The 19,071-nt window shown below is 34.1% G+C and overlaps 1 protein-coding gene across 2 annotated transcripts in view; it reads left to right on the forward strand.

Moving 5' to 3' along the window:
• Nucleotides 1-18,196, forward strand: part of F5 (coagulation factor V) — a 49,214-nt gene extending 31,018 nt beyond the window's left edge. For both annotated transcript variants that reach the window (XM_087721359.1, XM_087721360.1), the window contains 13 exons: nt 593-2,543; nt 5,181-5,340; nt 6,138-6,374; nt 6,945-7,152; nt 9,262-9,441; nt 11,057-11,173; nt 11,541-11,612; nt 12,247-12,341; nt 13,634-13,789; nt 14,939-15,083; nt 15,333-15,481; nt 16,564-16,746; nt 17,786-18,196. In XM_087721359.1, coding sequence (XP_087577485.1) covers nt 593-2,543; nt 5,181-5,340; nt 6,138-6,374; nt 6,945-7,152; nt 9,262-9,441; nt 11,057-11,173; nt 11,541-11,612; nt 12,247-12,341; nt 13,634-13,789; nt 14,939-15,083; nt 15,333-15,481; nt 16,564-16,746; nt 17,786-17,932 — 3,800 coding nt within the window. In that variant the 3' untranslated portion in view covers nt 17,933-18,196. The remainder of the gene's footprint in view (nt 1-592; nt 2,544-5,180; nt 5,341-6,137; nt 6,375-6,944; nt 7,153-9,261; nt 9,442-11,056; nt 11,174-11,540; nt 11,613-12,246; nt 12,342-13,633; nt 13,790-14,938; nt 15,084-15,332; nt 15,482-16,563; nt 16,747-17,785) is intronic.
• Nucleotides 18,197-19,071: the final 875 nt, after the last annotated feature.

Here is a 19,071-nt window from a genome sequence, read left to right on the forward strand (position 1 = left end):
TATATATGAATGAAAACATAATAATTATAATAATCTTAACAATCATATTAGTAAGAATCATCATATTGTTTATATTTCTATCTTAACATATAGTCTTTATTCTCCATTTATTTCTCACTTCTGTTTTTATTCTCCAACCATGTCATATAATATTCAGTTTGTTTCTTCTCCTTTATAGCAAGCACTAATCTGTTCATTTCTGCACATTCTAATATTTTCCTTACATTCTCATCAGTAGGGGTCTCATCACTTTTACAATTTTGTGCAAATACAATTCTAGTTGCAGTTAATACATGTATAATTAAATATGCATTTCCTTTACTGTAAGTTTCGGGCAAAATCCCCGACAAAAATATTTCTGGTTTTAAATCAATGTGCTGTTTTATCATCTTTTCCAACTACATTTGTATTTTTGTCCAATATTTTTTTGCTTCTACACATGTCCACCACATATGATAATATAACCCAGGTATCTGGTGGCATTCTCTACTAACATTGATAATGGATTGCAGAACTAACACCAATAATCAGGTATAAGCAAACTATGACACACAAGTGGGTCTGTCTAATATGAATTATTTTTCATTTGTAGGAACCTGGCTTCTGTCATCATGGGGTTCCCGTGAGATGAGCAATGGCATGAGACTGAGATTTTTGGATGCCAATTATGACAATGAAGATGATAGAGATGAACAAGAGGAAGAAGATAATGATGATATTGTTGCCAACATTGTCAGATTTGGCTCTCCAGAAGTAACAGAAAAGAAAGAAAAGAAAGAAAAGGACCTCAGAAATGTAGTATCAGCCCAAGAATCAGATAAACTAGCAAAAGAATTTGGATTCTCAGTTGATGAGGATAATACAAAAAAGTCAAGCAATGAACAGACAGAGGACGATGAAGAACAACTTATGATAGCTTCAATGCTTGGGCTTCGATCATTTAATGGGTCAGTTGCTGAAGAAGAAGAATTGAATCTCACAGCTCTAGCTATACAAGAAGATGCCTATGCTTCTGGCGATGAATCTTTAAACTTTCACCTAGTGTTGAATAACAGCAGTGATGCTATGCATGCTAATGGAGAATTAGGAACTCAAAATAATTCTTACGTAACTGCATTTGAGACAATCTATGCTAATTGTACATCTTTTGCAGGAGAAATTTTAACTTCAAATATCACTGCAGTGTTTGGCATCTTGCTATCTAAGAAAAGCCAAAACGAAGATAATATTACTCAGATTTTAGATAGCTGCAAGCAAATGCTTGCTGCTGAATATTTAAAAACCAATAGAGGACTACAGAGCAAAGATCTAGAAGATTTAATGTCCCTTGAAATAATGTCTTCCATGAAGGAGCAAGAAGAAAATACATTTGAAAAACATATTTGGGATAAAAAGAGAGAAACACAAGTTCTGACAGAGGCAACTTTGCATGCTCTTAAAGAGATGTATGCTCTACTCTTGTATGTACAACAAAAGAGAAATATTTCTGCTTTTAACATCACAAGTGAGGACATGAAATTTCTTTCTAGTACAGAAAATGACTCTACCTTAGATGACTCAAAAGCCAATCACTTTTCATATGAATATGATTATGATTATAAAGAAGAAGCAACAGAAGCAGCAAATGTTGAGTTTACCAAAATTATAATGAATATAACTTCAGCTGATAAAGAAACAGTGGAAAACAATGGATCTGAGCCAAAACTTGTTTCCATACCTTCTATAATGCCACAATCTGAAAATTTGACTTCAGATGCCACATCAGATAATTTTGTTTCTACAACAATTCCAAAGTCTACAAAGACTTGGAAAAGTTCATCTCCCCAGAGACAGAAATGCTTCCCTAAGAACACAGACATGCAATGGAATGTTGTCGACAAGAAAGAAAATTATGATATATTAGCAGATATCACTAATGATGTTGATAATAAATTCCAGAACAGCAGCAGAAATGCCTCGTATCAAGAAAATGCCTTGTTCCCTGGCAAAAGAAAAGAGAAAACAGATAACTTTAACGGTCAACTTGAGTTGGGCCAACCAGGAATTAATAACAAAAATGATACCCAGAAAGATGAGAACTGCACTATCAATATACCTCAACATTTTCTCAAAGTCCAACGAAAGAAAAAAAAGCCAAATGTTTTAACTCCAAGGACGTTCAAGCCTCTAGAGCTACCTGCTAATTTCAACAATTCCCAACTTTCCAATAAACCCAACCACACAAAGTTGTTAAATGAGACCAAATTGACACAAAAACAGGACAAGCCAATTATTACAATAGGTCTTCCAGTGGAAGATGGTGGCTATCAGGAATATGAGATAGATAATACAGACAGTGATGAAAGTAGCAGTGGTTCATTTGAATATGAGTTAATGTATTATGATAATCCATATACCACAGATTCTCGACTTGACAGTAATATTGCACGTAATCCTGATGACATAGCTGGACGCTACCTACGTACTATTAACAGAGGAAATATAAGGAGGTACTACATTGCAGCAGAAGAAGTTGTGTGGGACTACTCACCATTCAGAAAAAGGTTTGACTGAATTATTTATTTTTTAATTATTGCTCAATTTCATATTGCTTGTTTAACAGTAACATACTAAGATGTTAAAGAATCTATTAGCCATGAACGAGTGTAATTTGTTATGATGAAATGCTAGACATGAAGAACTGGACTGTTCAGATGTTATCACAGAAATATAACAAATTTATAACTATGGAATCAAACCTGGATGGATGATTTCCAAGTTCCTTTTCTATCACATTCATGCCAAAGCGTTTCCAAAATCTTAGGTTTATGATGTCATTTAAATCTAGCACAACCTCATTTTAAATTATAAAAGAAAATGTAATTGCAGTTTATTGTAGATTGAAAATTCTATTTTCTATAAACTCAAAATAGTGTTACCTAACTATTTGCTTTAAAATTGTTATTACGGTATTGTGTATGTTTTAACTGAAGTTTTTGGACAGTGTGCTATGAAAATATACCTTTTTTAAGTACATGTGTTTTGGTATTGCTTTTGGGGAATTTTGAATACATCGTAGTTGAGTTAGAAATTATTTGTTCAGCAGTCAAACACAAATTGTATGGGAACATACTAGAACTAATTCTGGAAAATTCCCAAACCACGATATGTAAGAATCACAACAGTGTTTTATGAACCCAGGCATTATAATTATAAACTATTGTATGATCCCAGCCAAAAACATTTTTTGGAAAACAGAAGAATCTGAAGTGGAAAGCAGGAAAAGAATTGAAAAAGATAAATATGTTTAAAGTAAAGAAAACATTAAGAAAATAGGTAATTTTCATAACGTCTTCTTAGACCTGTTAAAGAAAAGAAGAAATTGCAAAGAGGCAGCCAAAAGCATTTCTCCCATGGTTTTGTGCTCCTATCCAAGTACAAATATAAGCTACATCAAGGAGGGGCGAGGGGAAGATTATAACAGCAGCATGGCAGTGGCTGTATATGGCAAAGTCAGAAATTGAATGGAATTAACAAATGACCAGGCTTAAATTATCCTTTAAAACATTACACAAAGTTCTTGGAAGAAGACTGTAATAGGGAAAGTGAAAAAGAAATAGATGGTTTCTTATATCGGTGATTCCTGCACTTTTGGAAGAGAAAAATATATGTGGTCATGAAAGTCAATCAGATGACTTCCAAATAGGTGTGCAGTTCTGATAAGAGACTATGAAACTTCCTATCAGTGAGGTAATATCATGGTCTGGAGCTTTCTGGAAGGAAAAAAATAAGATTTTCTCCATGAGCGTGGAAAATTACATTACATTTAATGCCACTACCCAGAACTTGCTTTCATTTCCTTGTTCCTGAAGGAAAACGATGCACTGATTGTAGGAAAGTTATGGCTTACTGACCTATCAGCTCCTGTTCTTTTGCCAGAAAAATGATTGTATGGACTGAGAACCAGGTAGGACTAATATTGAAGCAAATTTCAAATAAAAATTAGGGGACTTTTCAATTACTTGTTTAATAATGAATAGATTGTTTCAAGAGATAAGATTTTTATTTTTCTTTGGAGTTATTTAAGTTGGTTAAATAACTTCAAGAGTTCTATTAAGAGTTAAATTAGGCTGGACAACTTTTTGACATGATGTCATACTGACAGGATCCTTGTAAATGGGCAGAACATTGATTTATATTACCTCCAAAAGCACCTTGGGCTCTAACAGTCTAATATATTTTCAGATAGTACTAGGTATGAAGATATGGTTGCACACAATGCACAGTTACAAAGGAATGCATCTATTGAACACAGTGGGACAACATTTTCATGTAAGCACAGTACGATTGCACTCATCAGTCAATTGTGTAAATCTGTTTTTAGTTCATGTTCTGGAAATAGAGGAGTTAGATATTACGGTAAACATTTTTGTGTAAGCTTAATAAATGTTTATTAACTTATAGCATTAAAAAAAGAAAAAACTAATTAATTCACAATTAAGAGGAACAAGATATTGTCTCTAGCTGGGATTCATGTTTATGTTTATCAAAGAGAAGCCCACTTTGCTGGTCAAGGAACTAAACTTTGTACAGCTGCTCATCTTACACGTAGTGACGCTGAGTGTCATATTAAACAACAGAAAAATAATATATAAAAAAAATAAAAATCCACATTAAAAGATAAATATTATAAAAATAAACATACAAACCACAGGCAAAGAGAAGATAGGAGTAGTCATTTCAACAATGGAACCATCTGAGCCTGTCACTGGTGACAATGGAACTGATTATAATGGTTTGCAATTGGCTGGGTTCATACAACACATGATAATTCATAATCTGTGATTTATAAATTATAATGGCTGGGTTCAGATAATACATTAAGGCAAAACAATAATAATATTAATAATAGGTAACCAAAAATCAAAATGCCAAATCTAGTCTAAACAACTGACAGATAGCGTGATGAACCATAATATTAATAAGAAATGAACAAAAATGCAAAATTCAGTCTAAATATCTGGCTGACTGCAACCAACTGTGATTATAATAATAATATAATTATATATTATAATAATATATGTCAACCCAGACCCTAGGGAAGTATTGATAGATGGACAAAAATGCCAAGTACTTGATATATACCATATACATTTTTTTTAATTCCATTTTTTCCTTCCCCAAATCTTTCATATCCTTAGTACAGTGAGAAGTCGCCCTTTGAGGACCACATTCAAAAAAGCTATTTTCCGAAGTTATCTTGATGATACTTTCCAGACACCTAGTCCTGGAGGGGAATATGAAAAACATCTTGGTATACTGGGTCCTATCATTAGGGCTGAGGTGGATGATGTAATCCAAGTAAGTCTATGTTCAAAATATTTTAATAAAAGAATACTTTGAATTTTTAACAACATTAAACATGAAAAATATTTGAACTGTAATAAACAGAATCAATTTCAGATTTTAAAAAGCCTATTTCAAATTTTTGTGTCTTACAACTGTATGTTAAATAATTAAATTATTTATACAAAGGATGTAATAAAATTTACCACTGGAATCAGATTAGTGCTTTTCACATTATTTGAGATGAGCACCAGCAGAAATAGGGCCAACTAACCTACTGGAAACACATCTTGAAATGTAAGAAGCTGGGGATCTTAGCTTCTTTTCTCTTTTTCGTAGAACCATTCTGTTACAGGAATTCTCAGCTTTCCTCCGAGATGGCTTTTTCTGTTTTGAAGTTTGAATGAACCTGTGCTCATACTCAGTCCCATGATATCATCAATTTGGGAAGCCCTGAGGAAGGAGGAGGGAAGCACTTGCTAGACTGCAATGGACATTTTAGATATAAAAAAGAAGAACTGCCAGAACAGGCCTTTAACTCTAAGGGGACTGCAAAGTTGTACCAGCATATTTTATACAATCAGGATGTATCTATCTAGCAAAATAGAAAATAATAAATTAGACTTATTGTAATTTATGTTAGTCATACGACATTTAGAACAATTGTTTCAAGGCATGACATGGTACTTTGAAACACTCTACTACAATCTCTGACAGAGATTCAGGCTATAAAACTGCAAACGGTTGAAACTTTTCTTTGCATCTTTTTTTTTTAAGCCTCTGTATTAATCATTGACTGTTCAACTCTTTAGGTTCAGTTCAAAAATTTGGCCTCTAGACCATACTCACTTCATGCTCATGGCCTTCTTTATGAGAAATCTTCTGAAGGCAGAAGCTATGACGACCGTTCTCCTGAATTTTTCAAAAAGGATGATGCAATTATGCCAAACGGCACATACACATATGTTTGGCAGGTCACCAAACGGGCAGGACCAACAGACGACACGGAAAAATGTAAAACATGGGCCTATTACTCTGGTGTAAATCCGGTAAGATAAATGTCGTAGAATATTTTTAAAAAGAAAACGGAATAATCAGAGAATACATTTTATTTAACCTTAAAGAAGAATATATACTTATCTAACTTCTAGCATGTGCATTTTGCTCTTTAGTTTTATTTTACATTTGCAATTCCTTTCATGAAAAACAATGATTTCTATTTAGATCACCATTTTTTTTTAGTATTGTTTGTAGGGTCATGAATTGTGGTTTTGTATTCTTTTCCCTAAATTTTGATCTTTTTTTTAAGCCAATGAAGGAGAAATAGAATTGAATTTCATCACAATTTAATAGCTATATTTTCCAAAGAGATGATGTCTTTTACTATCTATATTTTGTATAGAAATATTGATTGAATATCCATGTTTATTTCTCTTTAAGATTAAATATATGCATGTTGGTTTGTATTGCCAAATAATTATTTTTCATACTGGGTTTGGTTGATTATATATGCTATTACTAAATGTTCATTTTAGTATATTACTATATATTACTAGTGTTCATTTTTGTGTTTCTTTTTTAACATGAAAAATTAAATCACATTAAAATATATTTTGCAGGAAAAAGATATTCACTCTGGCTTGATTGGACCTATTTTGATCTGCCACAAAGGCATTATTGATGAGTACAACAGGCCAATAGACATAAGGGAATTTGTCCTGCTTTTTATGGTCTTTGATGAGGAGAGAAGCTGGTACTTTGAAAAATCTGACAAAAGGACCCGTACAGAGAGACTTCTAGGAGTCCAATCTCGCCACACATTTCCTGGTAGAAATATTTTCATTTCTCTTGTATAAGATTTCCACGTACAATAAATCATTTTCATGCTAATGGCAACATAATACTCAATGTTATCTTTATATATATAGCAATAGCACTTAGACTTATATACTGCTTCATAGTGCTTTACAGCACTCTCTAAGCAGTTTGCAGAGTCAGCATATTGCCCCCAACAATATGCCCTCATTTACTGATCCCAGAAGGATGGAAGGCTGAGTCAACCTTGAACCAGTCAGGATCAAACTCTGTCAATGGAATGCAAAGTGAGCCTGCAGTACTGCATTCTAACCACTGCGTCACCACAGCTCTTAAGAAAATAAGAATTACATTTACATTTTTTTCTATTTTCCTAATAATAGCATAGATCTGTATTTATCCATTGTTAAAAACAATCAGCTCAATTGTTAACTGATTGCTTGTATTAATATCAAATCTATTAGATCTTACTTTCTCTTATAGTCTTTGTATCTAAATAAAACAAATTTAAATACATATCTTTTTAAACTACCTTACAGTATATAGATAAGATTCTTTCCCACTTCCTAGATTCTATCATTATCCTTTTTCTCTCTTTAAATACAACTTCATGCTATTTGATGAGAAACACAAAAAATATATCTTCATCTTTATAAAGAAGACTTTGGCTCAATCCTACAGGGTAGATATGCAGCGGAGTGGGATTCACTTCGCAAATGTGAGCGCCTCATCTGCGCATGCACATTGTCTTCTGCACATGCGCAGTATTCACACATTATGTCAGGGTGGGTGGGCAGAGCCTCCTGCAACTGCTGGTACCGGTTCGCCTGAACCGGCGAGAACCAGCGGAATACCACCTCTAATATGGAGGATGGGAACAGAAGGAGGAATTGCTATGAATGGTGCCTTGAACTCCTATAGCATAACCCTTGTATCAGAAGCACCGAAGCGCTTCTGGGTTGAAAGGATTATCTGGTGACATCACCTTTGGGGATGCCCACTTGGGGGGGGGGGTCCCTTCATATTTCCAGCAGGAGCTAGAGTGAAAGACAGGAGCTCAACTTTACCCCACAACAACACTTGGTCTCAAATGCAGGCTTGCTAACTTCCTACACAGTGTCCTAACCACATGAGTCACTATGCTCCATTAATTCATATATGAAAGATTTATACGATCTGAAGAGAAACCAGAGTATATAACAGGTGGAATCCAACTAATAATGATAAAGTTCCCAAATATTGTGTTAATAGTTCTGTGACTGAGATTTTCAGTGAAACATTTTTATGAACACAACTATATAAGTATAGCATTTTTATTTGATAGGTAGTTATATCAAAGCACACTATAAGATTTATTTTTCTCTGATAACAATCTATTAAGGTATCCTGGGCTGTCAGAATGACTGGCTCAAAGCTTGCATAGCGGAGTGAGTGGGTGTACTGGAATATGGGTCTTCCTCTTTTTAATCCAGTATCTTATTGACTGTAACACAAACAGCTATGGGGCTATTAAAATCTAAATTATTTTGCTTGGTTATTTTATCTCCCTTTCTATGGCTGCATCATAATTCTAAAATAACAGAGTTGGAAGGACATTTGAGGTCTTCCAATCTAACCTCCTGCTCAAGCAAGATAAATCATGATTCTCAAGAAGCTTTTCAAGAAGCTTTGTATAATTTGCTTTGATAAAATATATATTTAAACTATAAATCTACTATATTGCCACTGGAATTTCCAAATTTGGCTGTATCATAATCCTTAAAAGCTTAGAAAATAGCTCCAAGCAACTACAAAAATGCAAGGTGAACTTGTAATTCATCTTTATGATATTGCAGTACCAAGAATTATTTAATCTGTCTTATTTTAATGACTTTTGTTGTATTTTATTAAGACCAATCCATGCTGGACATTTGTGAATGAAGCAGTTAAAAAATAAATATGTTTTCTATTTCTTCTTGCACTACTATACTTAAAAGCAGTTGAAAACCTAATGAGAACTAGGAGAAAAAAATAAGCTTTCCCCAAATCCTCACAATGCTATTGGATTTTTAATCTGATATCTGCTATATTAAATTGAACTGCAATGCTTTTTGTTTAATCTGGTCATATTTTTATTTTTAGCAATTAATGGGATCCCTTATCAGCTGCAAGGCTTGAAGATGTACAAAGATGAGAATGTCCACTGGCATTTGCTGAACATGGGTGGGCCCAAAGACATCAATGTTGTTCATTTTCATGGTCAGACATTCACTGAAGAGGGAAGGGAAGATAATCAACTTGGGGTCCTTCCTCTTCTTCCTGGTAAATATATTCAGATCTACACATCTATTTCTTGCTGAAAGGACTTGAAACATTTCTAACTCATTGCACTGAATATAGATATAAAGCATTCATTAACATATATTAGCCAAACAAAGTATTATGAGTATTATGTATAATTTCTTGAGATGAACAAAATAAATATGGGAAATAAATGTAACAAGTGTGTAATTCACAATACATTTCAAGTTGTAAACAATCTTCAGTGAAATAGGATATTATTTGAATATAATAGCATTAGTTACATCACACTGCTACTCTTCATTTAAGGTAGTCTCTTGAAGTAGCATTAAACAGCTGTAGTACATAGGAATTATTATAGCACTGAAATTAATAGAAATTTCGTTGTATGAGGTGCAATGACAATAAAGTAAACTTAAAAAGTAAATTTAAATATTTGAACTTCTGAAATACAGAAATGTGCAAAATAATAGCACCTTATCTTTTGTAAGATACATTTTCTTTATGATGTACATAGTGGCCATATCTCTATGTATGTATTATTAAAATTGTTGCAATGAAATGTGTTCGTTGTAAATTTCCAATGAACTGCTGCCAGTAGCTTCACAGATGTGCTAAGACACTCAATTCTCCATCTGGATAATCAGAGAATTATGGCTAGAAATACAAACGTCTCACATATATGTGAAATAATGATCATAAAAGCATTCATAGTATTCATAGAATACTTGAGTTCTGATCAGGTTTGATGGCTGCATATGGGACAACATATTCATGTGAATAGGAGGGAGACAGGCTTGTTCTGTTTGTTTTTGCTGTAAAATAAACCATTGTAAATAGAGAAACTAATAAATTAGAATTTAGGACGGTATAGAGTTCCAGTTCTCATTCTTACAAGATCTCCTGTCCAATATTGGGAGACTGAAAATATTTAAGGGACAAGTGCTGAAAACCTCTTACTGCAATATAAAGGGCAATCCCAGTTGCAATGTATGACTGTGAAAGTTGGCCCATAAGGAAGACTGAGCACCAAAGAATTGAGGCCTTTGAACTATGCTGCTAGAGAAGACTCCTGTGAGTCCATTGGACTGCAAGACAATCAAGCTGGTCAGTCCTAGAGAAGATCACCCTGACTGCTTTTTAGAAGGCCAGATCCTGAAGATGAAACTCAAATACTTTGGCCACCTAATCAGAAGGAAGGACTCACTGGAGAAGAGCCTAATGCTACGAAAGATTGAGGGCAAAAGAAAAATGAGATGAGAATGAGATGGCTGGATGGAGTCACTGAAGCAGTCAGTGTGAGCTTAAATGGACTCCAGAGGATGGTAGAGAACAGGAAGGCCTGGAGGAATGTTGTCTATGGGATCATGATGGGTTAGATACAACTTTGCAACTAACAACAAAAAATATATAGGGCATCTCTTCCTGGATGGATGTTCCCCAAATTAAGTGACTGTCTTCTTGTATCAACTAATAATTTGTTCCATTATGTTTAAGTATAATTATAAATCTGCATTTGCTATCTGATTTCTGGTTGGTTTAACATGCTATCCTATTCACAATATTACTATATGATTCAAATTCTTGGAATTTAAACCTATTTTTAAAATTAACATTTTTCCACTCTGCTTTCAAGGTACATTCACCACCATCAAAATGAAACCATCCAAAATTGGCACCTGGCTTTTAAAAACAGAAGTTGGAGAATATCAGGAAAGAGGAATGAAGGCTCTTTTTACTGTCATTGACAAAGGTAACAGAGCTTAACCATACTAATTTTACAAGGCACATCAGCTTCACTAAAGTTTGTGTTACAGAAAAAAAGGGGTGGGGACCAGTTCTGAGATCCCAGGTTTTTTTAAATGGATAACATGTAGATGACATCACTAGCACATTCCCTAGTTAGCAGGCATTGGAAATATTTCCAGGATTTGGGGGAAGGGTCATGTCCCATTATAATATCAATACTATATAATCTGCTTGTGTCTTTGCCTCTTCCTAGCTGCACATACTTAAGATAGGTACTCTCCTGTTGGGTTTAATAAGTAGTAGTCTACTTAATGCCAGAATTTAGGAAAATGTAATGTAATACCACCATGCTGTCTGTTCTCCCTCTGCAGATTGTAAATTACCAATGGGGCTGGAAAGTGGGATAATACAAGACTCACAGATCACTGCTTCAGATCATGTTGGTAGGTTGAATTTTAAAGCTGTTATGCCAAAAATCTTGTTATTTGTAAATCCTATATCCAGAGGTTCATCTACCGAATTGTGTGGCTCTAATGAACACCCAGTTCTATAGATTAAATTACACATGGGACATGTTTTATTTATATGGTGCTAGAAATAATTGTCTCATAATAACAAGAGGCGAGAAAAGATCATTAATTATCAGTATATATTGGGCTCCCAATACCTAGCATACAGTATTCAAAGCATTTTTGGAACATTTCAGATTTTTTTTGTTTCTGCTTCTTGGTTCCAATTCTTTTATAACAGACAATTGATAATTGATAATTTTTATCTGTATTTTTGACCTTGGGCCATTCATCTTCTCTTAGCCCAACCCACCTCACAGGGTTATTGCTGTGGAGAAAATAGGAGAAGGAAGGATTGTTAGGTATGTTGCTTGCCTCAAGTTATTTGTAAAATAATTAAAGTGGGATACAAATAAATATAAATTAAAAACTAAAAAAAATATTTCCTGCTATGAAAATAATATTTTTTTTTACAATTTTTAAAGTAAAAAATGAAAATCATCATGGAAAGCAGCCGTATCTTTTTGACGTTGTTCTGCAAAAATTACTTTTCCATGTTTCTGTACAGGATATTGGGAGCCTAAGCTAGCAAGACTGAATAATGGTGGAAAATATAATGCTTGGAGCATCATAAAGAAGGAAAATGAACATCCATGGATCCAGGTACAACAATTAATTGCAACACCACAATGTGATTTGGTTGTGGAAATCATCTTGGAATGCAGTGCTATTTTTGAGGCATTAATAATATTAACATTTTAATCAGTGGTGGGTTGCCAATTTTTTTTACTACTGGTTTGGACCCACTTCCGTGCGCTCCCCGCACAACACTTCTGCGCATGCGCAGAAGCGTATGGGCGGGTGGGCAGAGCCCGACCCAGGCCAAACTGGGAATAACCTACCTCTGATTTTAATATTAAAATGTTGTTTTTGTCACCTTAAACTATGGGAGATTGTGAATTAAATGCACAGGATAAGGAATATTTGAAAATTGAGTTCCCACTTGGGAGAGTTAGAAAGCAAAATCTTGATATGCACTTAATTTCATTACATTCATCTCTACAGCAGAGGTGGGTTACTCCCGGTTCATCCTGGTTTGGCTGAACCGGTAGTCGCAGTGGCGGGAGGGTCCGCTCACCCGCCAAGACGCTTCTGCGCATGTGCGCACGCGAGCATGAGCAAAACAGTTGTGAACTGGTTAGCAACCCACCACTGCTCTACAGTCCTGACCATAATCAGCTAGTCATTTACTTATTTAGTCTATTGGTTTAGTCTACTTCCTTGATAGCTCTGCAAATATTTATCAAAGCTGTAAAATAATATGAGTGTTATATTTTAATTTTCATAAATAATGAATCATTTATTATTTTGATTTTCTTTGTGAAAAGAAACTTGACTGCTACAAAGATATTCAGGTTCTGCATATTATTTCATACATACAATCAATTTTATATGTGGTTCCTACATTGTGTTAAGCTATAGTTTTCTAGATTCACACATTCTATATATAATTATGAGATTACAAAAGTCTAGCAATTAAAAGAATATAAAATTTGACACACTATGGCTTAGTGTCATACATGAATCCAGTTTTCACATCACTATATTTCAAATCAAGAGTATTTTGGTTGGCTCTGATTTTAGGTTGAGAATGATAGTAGTCTTAGACAACAGATGGTGAAGACTGCAAGACAGATTAGTGTAGAACATACTATTTACCTTGGCTTACATTAGAGAGGATGTTCTTCTACCATCAAAGATAAACTAGATTTTAACCTTCAGTATGTTTTGTGTTTGTAAATTGATAGAGGAGGTGATAAACTTCTGTTCATTTTTCGGAGACAGAGTTCTTGAACCAATCCTGTATTTCCATCCAGTATGGTACAGAATATATTTTAACTGAAGAAATGAAACTGGGATAATACAGATTCATATTTTTTGTTGTTATTGTATAGGTAGACCTACAAAGACAAGTTGTCCTCACAGGCATTCAGACTCAAGGAGCCATGCAACTACTGAAACATTTGTATACTGTGGAATATTATGTTGCCTACAGCAAAGATGGGCGAAAGTGGATTACTTTTAAAGGAAGACATCCCAAAACACAAATGGTTTGCATGTTTCCTCTATCTGAAATCTTCATTCTTCTTTTCTGTTTGAAAATATGTAGAAGCAATGTTAAGAGTTTTTATCCTTTCAAAAATTAATATATGAAAGAGAATAGTATGAAAATTATATATTCTTTACACATCTCTTAAACTGATAAAAATGTTCTATTTACTATCTTGTCCTTTTTCATTTTGTTTTCTTTTTAAGGAAGTAGGTTTCTAAATCCAGGTTAATTTTTAATGAGAAAAGGGGATGTAAAACCTGGAAAATATTTAATTAATGTATAGGAAAGAATGTAAATTATGGGCAGGTAATTTCTTCTTGTCCTTCTTTTAAAAAGAAATTATTAAAAGGAGAATTATAGCTGGGAACAACATGTATGATTTAAAGTAGTTTAATACCAGTATATTTATTGACAAATGTATAAAGAATGCTTGTGATGACATTAGAGGTATGTTGAATGTGATAAGAATTCCTGTGTACCTTTGTTTACAGATGATGCATCATTGCTATTTGATAGATAGATAGATAGATAGATAGATAGATAGATAGATAGATAGATAGATAGATAGATAGATAGATACTGGAATACATTGTGTTTCACAGGGAAAATAGAGAGAACAATTGTAAGTTATAACTAGTAGTAGCTGGTAAGCTATAACCAGTAATAGCTACCAGCCAAACTGGTAGTAGCTTGGCAGCCTGGGTTGCTGGAACCATCAATGACCCAGGCCTGCCATGCTCCTTAACTGGTTCTCCCAGTAGCATCGTAGGCAGCGCCATCTTGTTTTTGGCTTGTTGTACTGAGCATGCACATGCAGTGTACATCAAGTGGGCGTGTATGGGGCGCGTCCCTGAGTGAACCGGCAGTAGTAGCTGCCGGAACCCACCACTGGCTATAACCCTATTAAAAACACCAAGAAAATAAGGCAAATAAAAGTAGCAGGACACTTGCAATATGAAAGAAACTTTCTGATCCTCAGTTCTCACCGAAATAATTCAGTGCTTCTTTTGATGTGCAATCTCACTGAAAACCAATAATTGCTAAAGAGTGAACAGGCTCAAAAGTCACTTTAATTTTCCAGATTCAAATATTTTTATTTTAAAATGTGAGACATAATTTATAGAATGTGGACTTTTTTTTTCCTCAGCATTTTGAGGGTAATTCAGATGGTATCAAAGTAAAAGAAAACCACATTGATCCTCCTATAATTGCCAGATATATCAGGCTGCATCCAACCAAGTTCTACAACAGACCAACGTTCCGCATTGAACTGCTGGGTTGTGAAGTTGAAGGTAAGGCATAAACAGACATTTGGCACATATCATCAAATGAGGAGAAACAGATGAAAGTTGAGTTTAATGTTATCAAAAAGATTGGAAGTGCAAGAGAAATGAGATTTTATACAAGGGATGAATATTAGCGGGGGGGGGGGAGATTAAATTACCAAACCATCTGTAGAAATATAATTCCAAGCCTGCTGGTATCTTTTCTTGAATATGATAGCATTAGAAAAATCTAACAAGGATATGTACTTAAAACAGGGTGTTCTATGCCTTTGGGAATGGAAAGTGGGGCTATCGAGAATTCAGCGATTACAGCCTCTTCTTATAAGAAGACTTGGTGGAGTTCATGGGAACCATCCCTTGCACGACTCAATTTGAAAGGGCGAACAAATGCTTGGCAACCAAAGGTAAAAACAAAACCAACTAAGTCACCTGATAATTTTTGTAGTTGCATTTTAAAATTTTTTAGGTTTCCATTAAATTAAATACTATCTATCAGTGGCATAGAGAACACAGGTGATATGATTGGTATATTTTGAATGATGTTAAATTGTTACTTACGTAGTACCCTCTTTCTCTGAAAATAAGACCTCCCCGGATAATAAGCCCAATCCTTTTAGCATGCGCTAAAACAAGCCCTCCCCAAAAATAATGCAACACAGCAGTAGCCATGAGGTGGCTACGCTTGCTGTCTCCCGCACCTCAAAAATAATAAGACCTCCCCAAAAATAAGGCCAAGCGCTTATTTCGGGAGGTAAAAAAAAAAGATCCTGTGAAACAAGCTAGTTAATATTTCTTCCCACACTTTTATTTCTTCTTAGTAAAGATCACTTCACAAATTATATGACAGCAGTTTCAGAGTTGTATATCAGTTAATAGTGTCTCTCTTATTGGTATTCTTGTATAATATAGGAGTCTTTAAATGATTGCTTATTGTATTTATGAAATCATCGAATCATCAGGCTGGAAGGGACCTTGGAGATCTTCTAATTCAACCTTCTGCCCAGGGCAGAAGTCCTTATTTTATCCCAGATAAATAGTTGTCCAATCTTTACTTGAAAACCCCCAGAGATGGAGTACCCACAACTCCAGGAGACTATTAGTTCCAGTGACAATTGTTTGGATTAGAAAAAAGTTATATTGCAAGAATTAATACAAGAAGCATCTTTGAAGAAATTTGTGTTCTGAGCACTAAATGTGTTTTACTTTTATATGAAAGAAAAGTAAAACAGAGGGAGAAGAAATTCCATTAATTCTATAGTAGTTAAGGTTTTTTTTGATTGGAGATCATATTTGTGTTTGTGTTGTTTAAATTTAGGGTAAGTAGGCTTCATGTATTCTCTTGGATTTTTAATAGCATTTAATTTACATATTAATGAGTTCAGATTTCCTGTGCACTTCCATGTGACTCAATTAGTTGCAGGTTGTAGATAATTAGGGTTCAATTGCTAAGAGGAACATGATAAGATGAACCTTATTAATCCTTTAGGTAAACAACAAAGATCAATGGCTACAAATTGACCTGAAACATCTTACAAAAATAACAAGCATAATAACTCAAGGAGCCACATCAATGTCTACAGAAATGTATGTGAAAACATTTTCCATCCATTATACTGATGAAGATTCAACATGGAAGCCTTATTTGGATGTTTGCACTTCCATGGAAAAGGTACCAATTACTTATCTTACAGATGGATTTGATTAACTAAATTGTGTCTTCCAAGTTTATTATTTTATTACCATATGTATGGTATTATGTTGGGAACATATAAGGCCTAAAAATCCTCATATCCCTCTTCATAGGTTTTAATCTATCCTTTGGGAATTAGTAACTCTGTACTATGACGTTTGGTTTAGTTACAGCTCCTACAGTTTGCCATAGTACATTGTTAAATTTGTAATTAGGTGGGCATCAGAGGTCTCTATTAATTCAGGTGAAACGAAGGGTACAGATGGAGCAGTGGTTGATAATAGTGGGACAGGTTAGCAGATCATTTTGCAGACTAGTTCCCTGGAAAGATCACTGCTTAAAAACCTGAACAACCATGAGTCCTATCACAGATCAATGATCTCCTGTGGGTCATAGTCCTAGTATTCTTACTATAAAAATGACAAGCCAATGCTGGTATAATTTCCTGTGCTTTATGAACATTCTCAGAATCAGTTTGGTTTCTCTTACATTCCAGGCATGGCTAAATTTTAATATGACAGGTTTTTTATTTTACCTCATACTGTTTTACCAACAAAGGAGAAAATGATGATAATGTACATTAACCAAGAAATCTAATGAAGCCTTTCCCTTCCCTAGAGGGCCTGGAAAGATTGTAATCACCAAAGTCATGTCCCCTATTTTTTTCCTATGGCTGATTTTTTTCCTGGAATTCCAACAATATGAGATTTCTCAATTAAAAGCACTTGACTGTGTCATCAGTCAGGACAATAGATGCTTCACAATTTGCATGAGTTTGACATAGCTCATTGGCAGTCAATAATAAGATGTATTTCAAATAATGGAACAATAGTTGAAATCATAAGGCAATTGATAGGTTTATTTATCTAAAAAAAGCCCACAAATAATGCGTTATTGAGGTGATCTGAGACAGAAAATAATTTTCCTGATGATATTCTGTGGGAATTTTGAAGGTTTATGTTTGAAATGTTCATTTGTTTGCATATGACGCTAATTTATTCTTTTGCTTTATATTTAGGTTTTCACAGGAAATGTTAACACTAATGGACATGTCAAACACTTTTTCAAACCTCCTATATTGTCCAGGTTCATTCGTATCATCCCCAAAACATGGAATCAATATATTGCACTCCGAATAGAACTGTTTGGTTGTGATGTTTTTTAAGGCTTGGGCAGAAGATTATCAAATCAAGCAACTTCAAAGTTTCAAGTTTTCTTATTACTAATTCTGTTTTTTAAAAGGAAAGAAAAACAAAAGCATAATAAAACTGTAGTAGCGTAAAAAAGCTATCCTTCTCAAAGAATTTTCAGCTACAGCTTTATCAATCAAAATAACTTAACTGAAGTGACTTTACAATGAATAATTGTACTGCCACTTTAATCATGAATGTACATCCTAATACAATAAAATCTTATTTTTTTGCAAGTACCATGTTTCTTGTGTTTTCCTTTTCTCAAAATAGAAAACATTTCATTTCAAAAAGAAATTGTTGTACTTTCTCCTGAGGGCCTATTATGACAATACTAAAATAAATTTCAGCAGATAAGATCCTCTAGTTCAAGTAGGCTGATCTAGAAAGTTAAACCAGGTTGGTCCTGGTTAGTACATAGATGATCAACTGAAACATCTATGCCAATAAAATGGATTGGGAAATTGAAGAAGGCAATAGCATTTAATGGTCCACTTAATGATGCTAGGAAAAGTATGGATGTAGTTATGTAAATCATCAGGAGTTGAAAGGGAACTTTTAATGAAGACAAACAACATTAACTGTTAGATCAGAGGCACAAATGCTGATATCAATGGTGCCTTTCAACAGTCTCTATGAAATAATGTTGGGTCTGAAGAATGAATCAAAATGACTAATATAATCAATTAAAATGATTCATTTGAATTATCTAACATACACCAAAAATGAATCAATTCCAATGAATCAAGGATAAGCATACCCAAACCCATTATATACCAAAACAATTCTTCAACAAACCCTGGTTATTAAAATATCCCTGGTTATTTTTTCAAATTTCCATATTTTAACATTTCTCGTTTTTGCAGAATTTATGATTTTTGAGCATTCTCACAATGTTCAGCATTTTTTCTCGAGCACTAAATGTTGTAGCATAAGTTTAAATTCCAGACTTTCACATTATTGCCTCCATTTCAATAGAGATATATATTAGTATTCCTTTCAGCATTCCTTTAGTTTCTTTCCAAATAATTTCATTGTATTTATTGTCATTTCCATTCACCTAACATATTTTAGCCCTTTCAGTCATGGACACCTGGAAGCTTCTGCTGCTTTC

This window comes from Thamnophis sirtalis, unplaced genomic scaffold (assembly GCF_051295495.1).
Source record: "Thamnophis sirtalis isolate CommonGarterSnake01/CBP01778 unplaced genomic scaffold, rThaSir2_p1.2 scaffold_8, whole genome shotgun sequence".
NCBI lineage: Eukaryota > Metazoa > Chordata > Lepidosauria > Squamata > Natricidae > Thamnophis > Thamnophis sirtalis.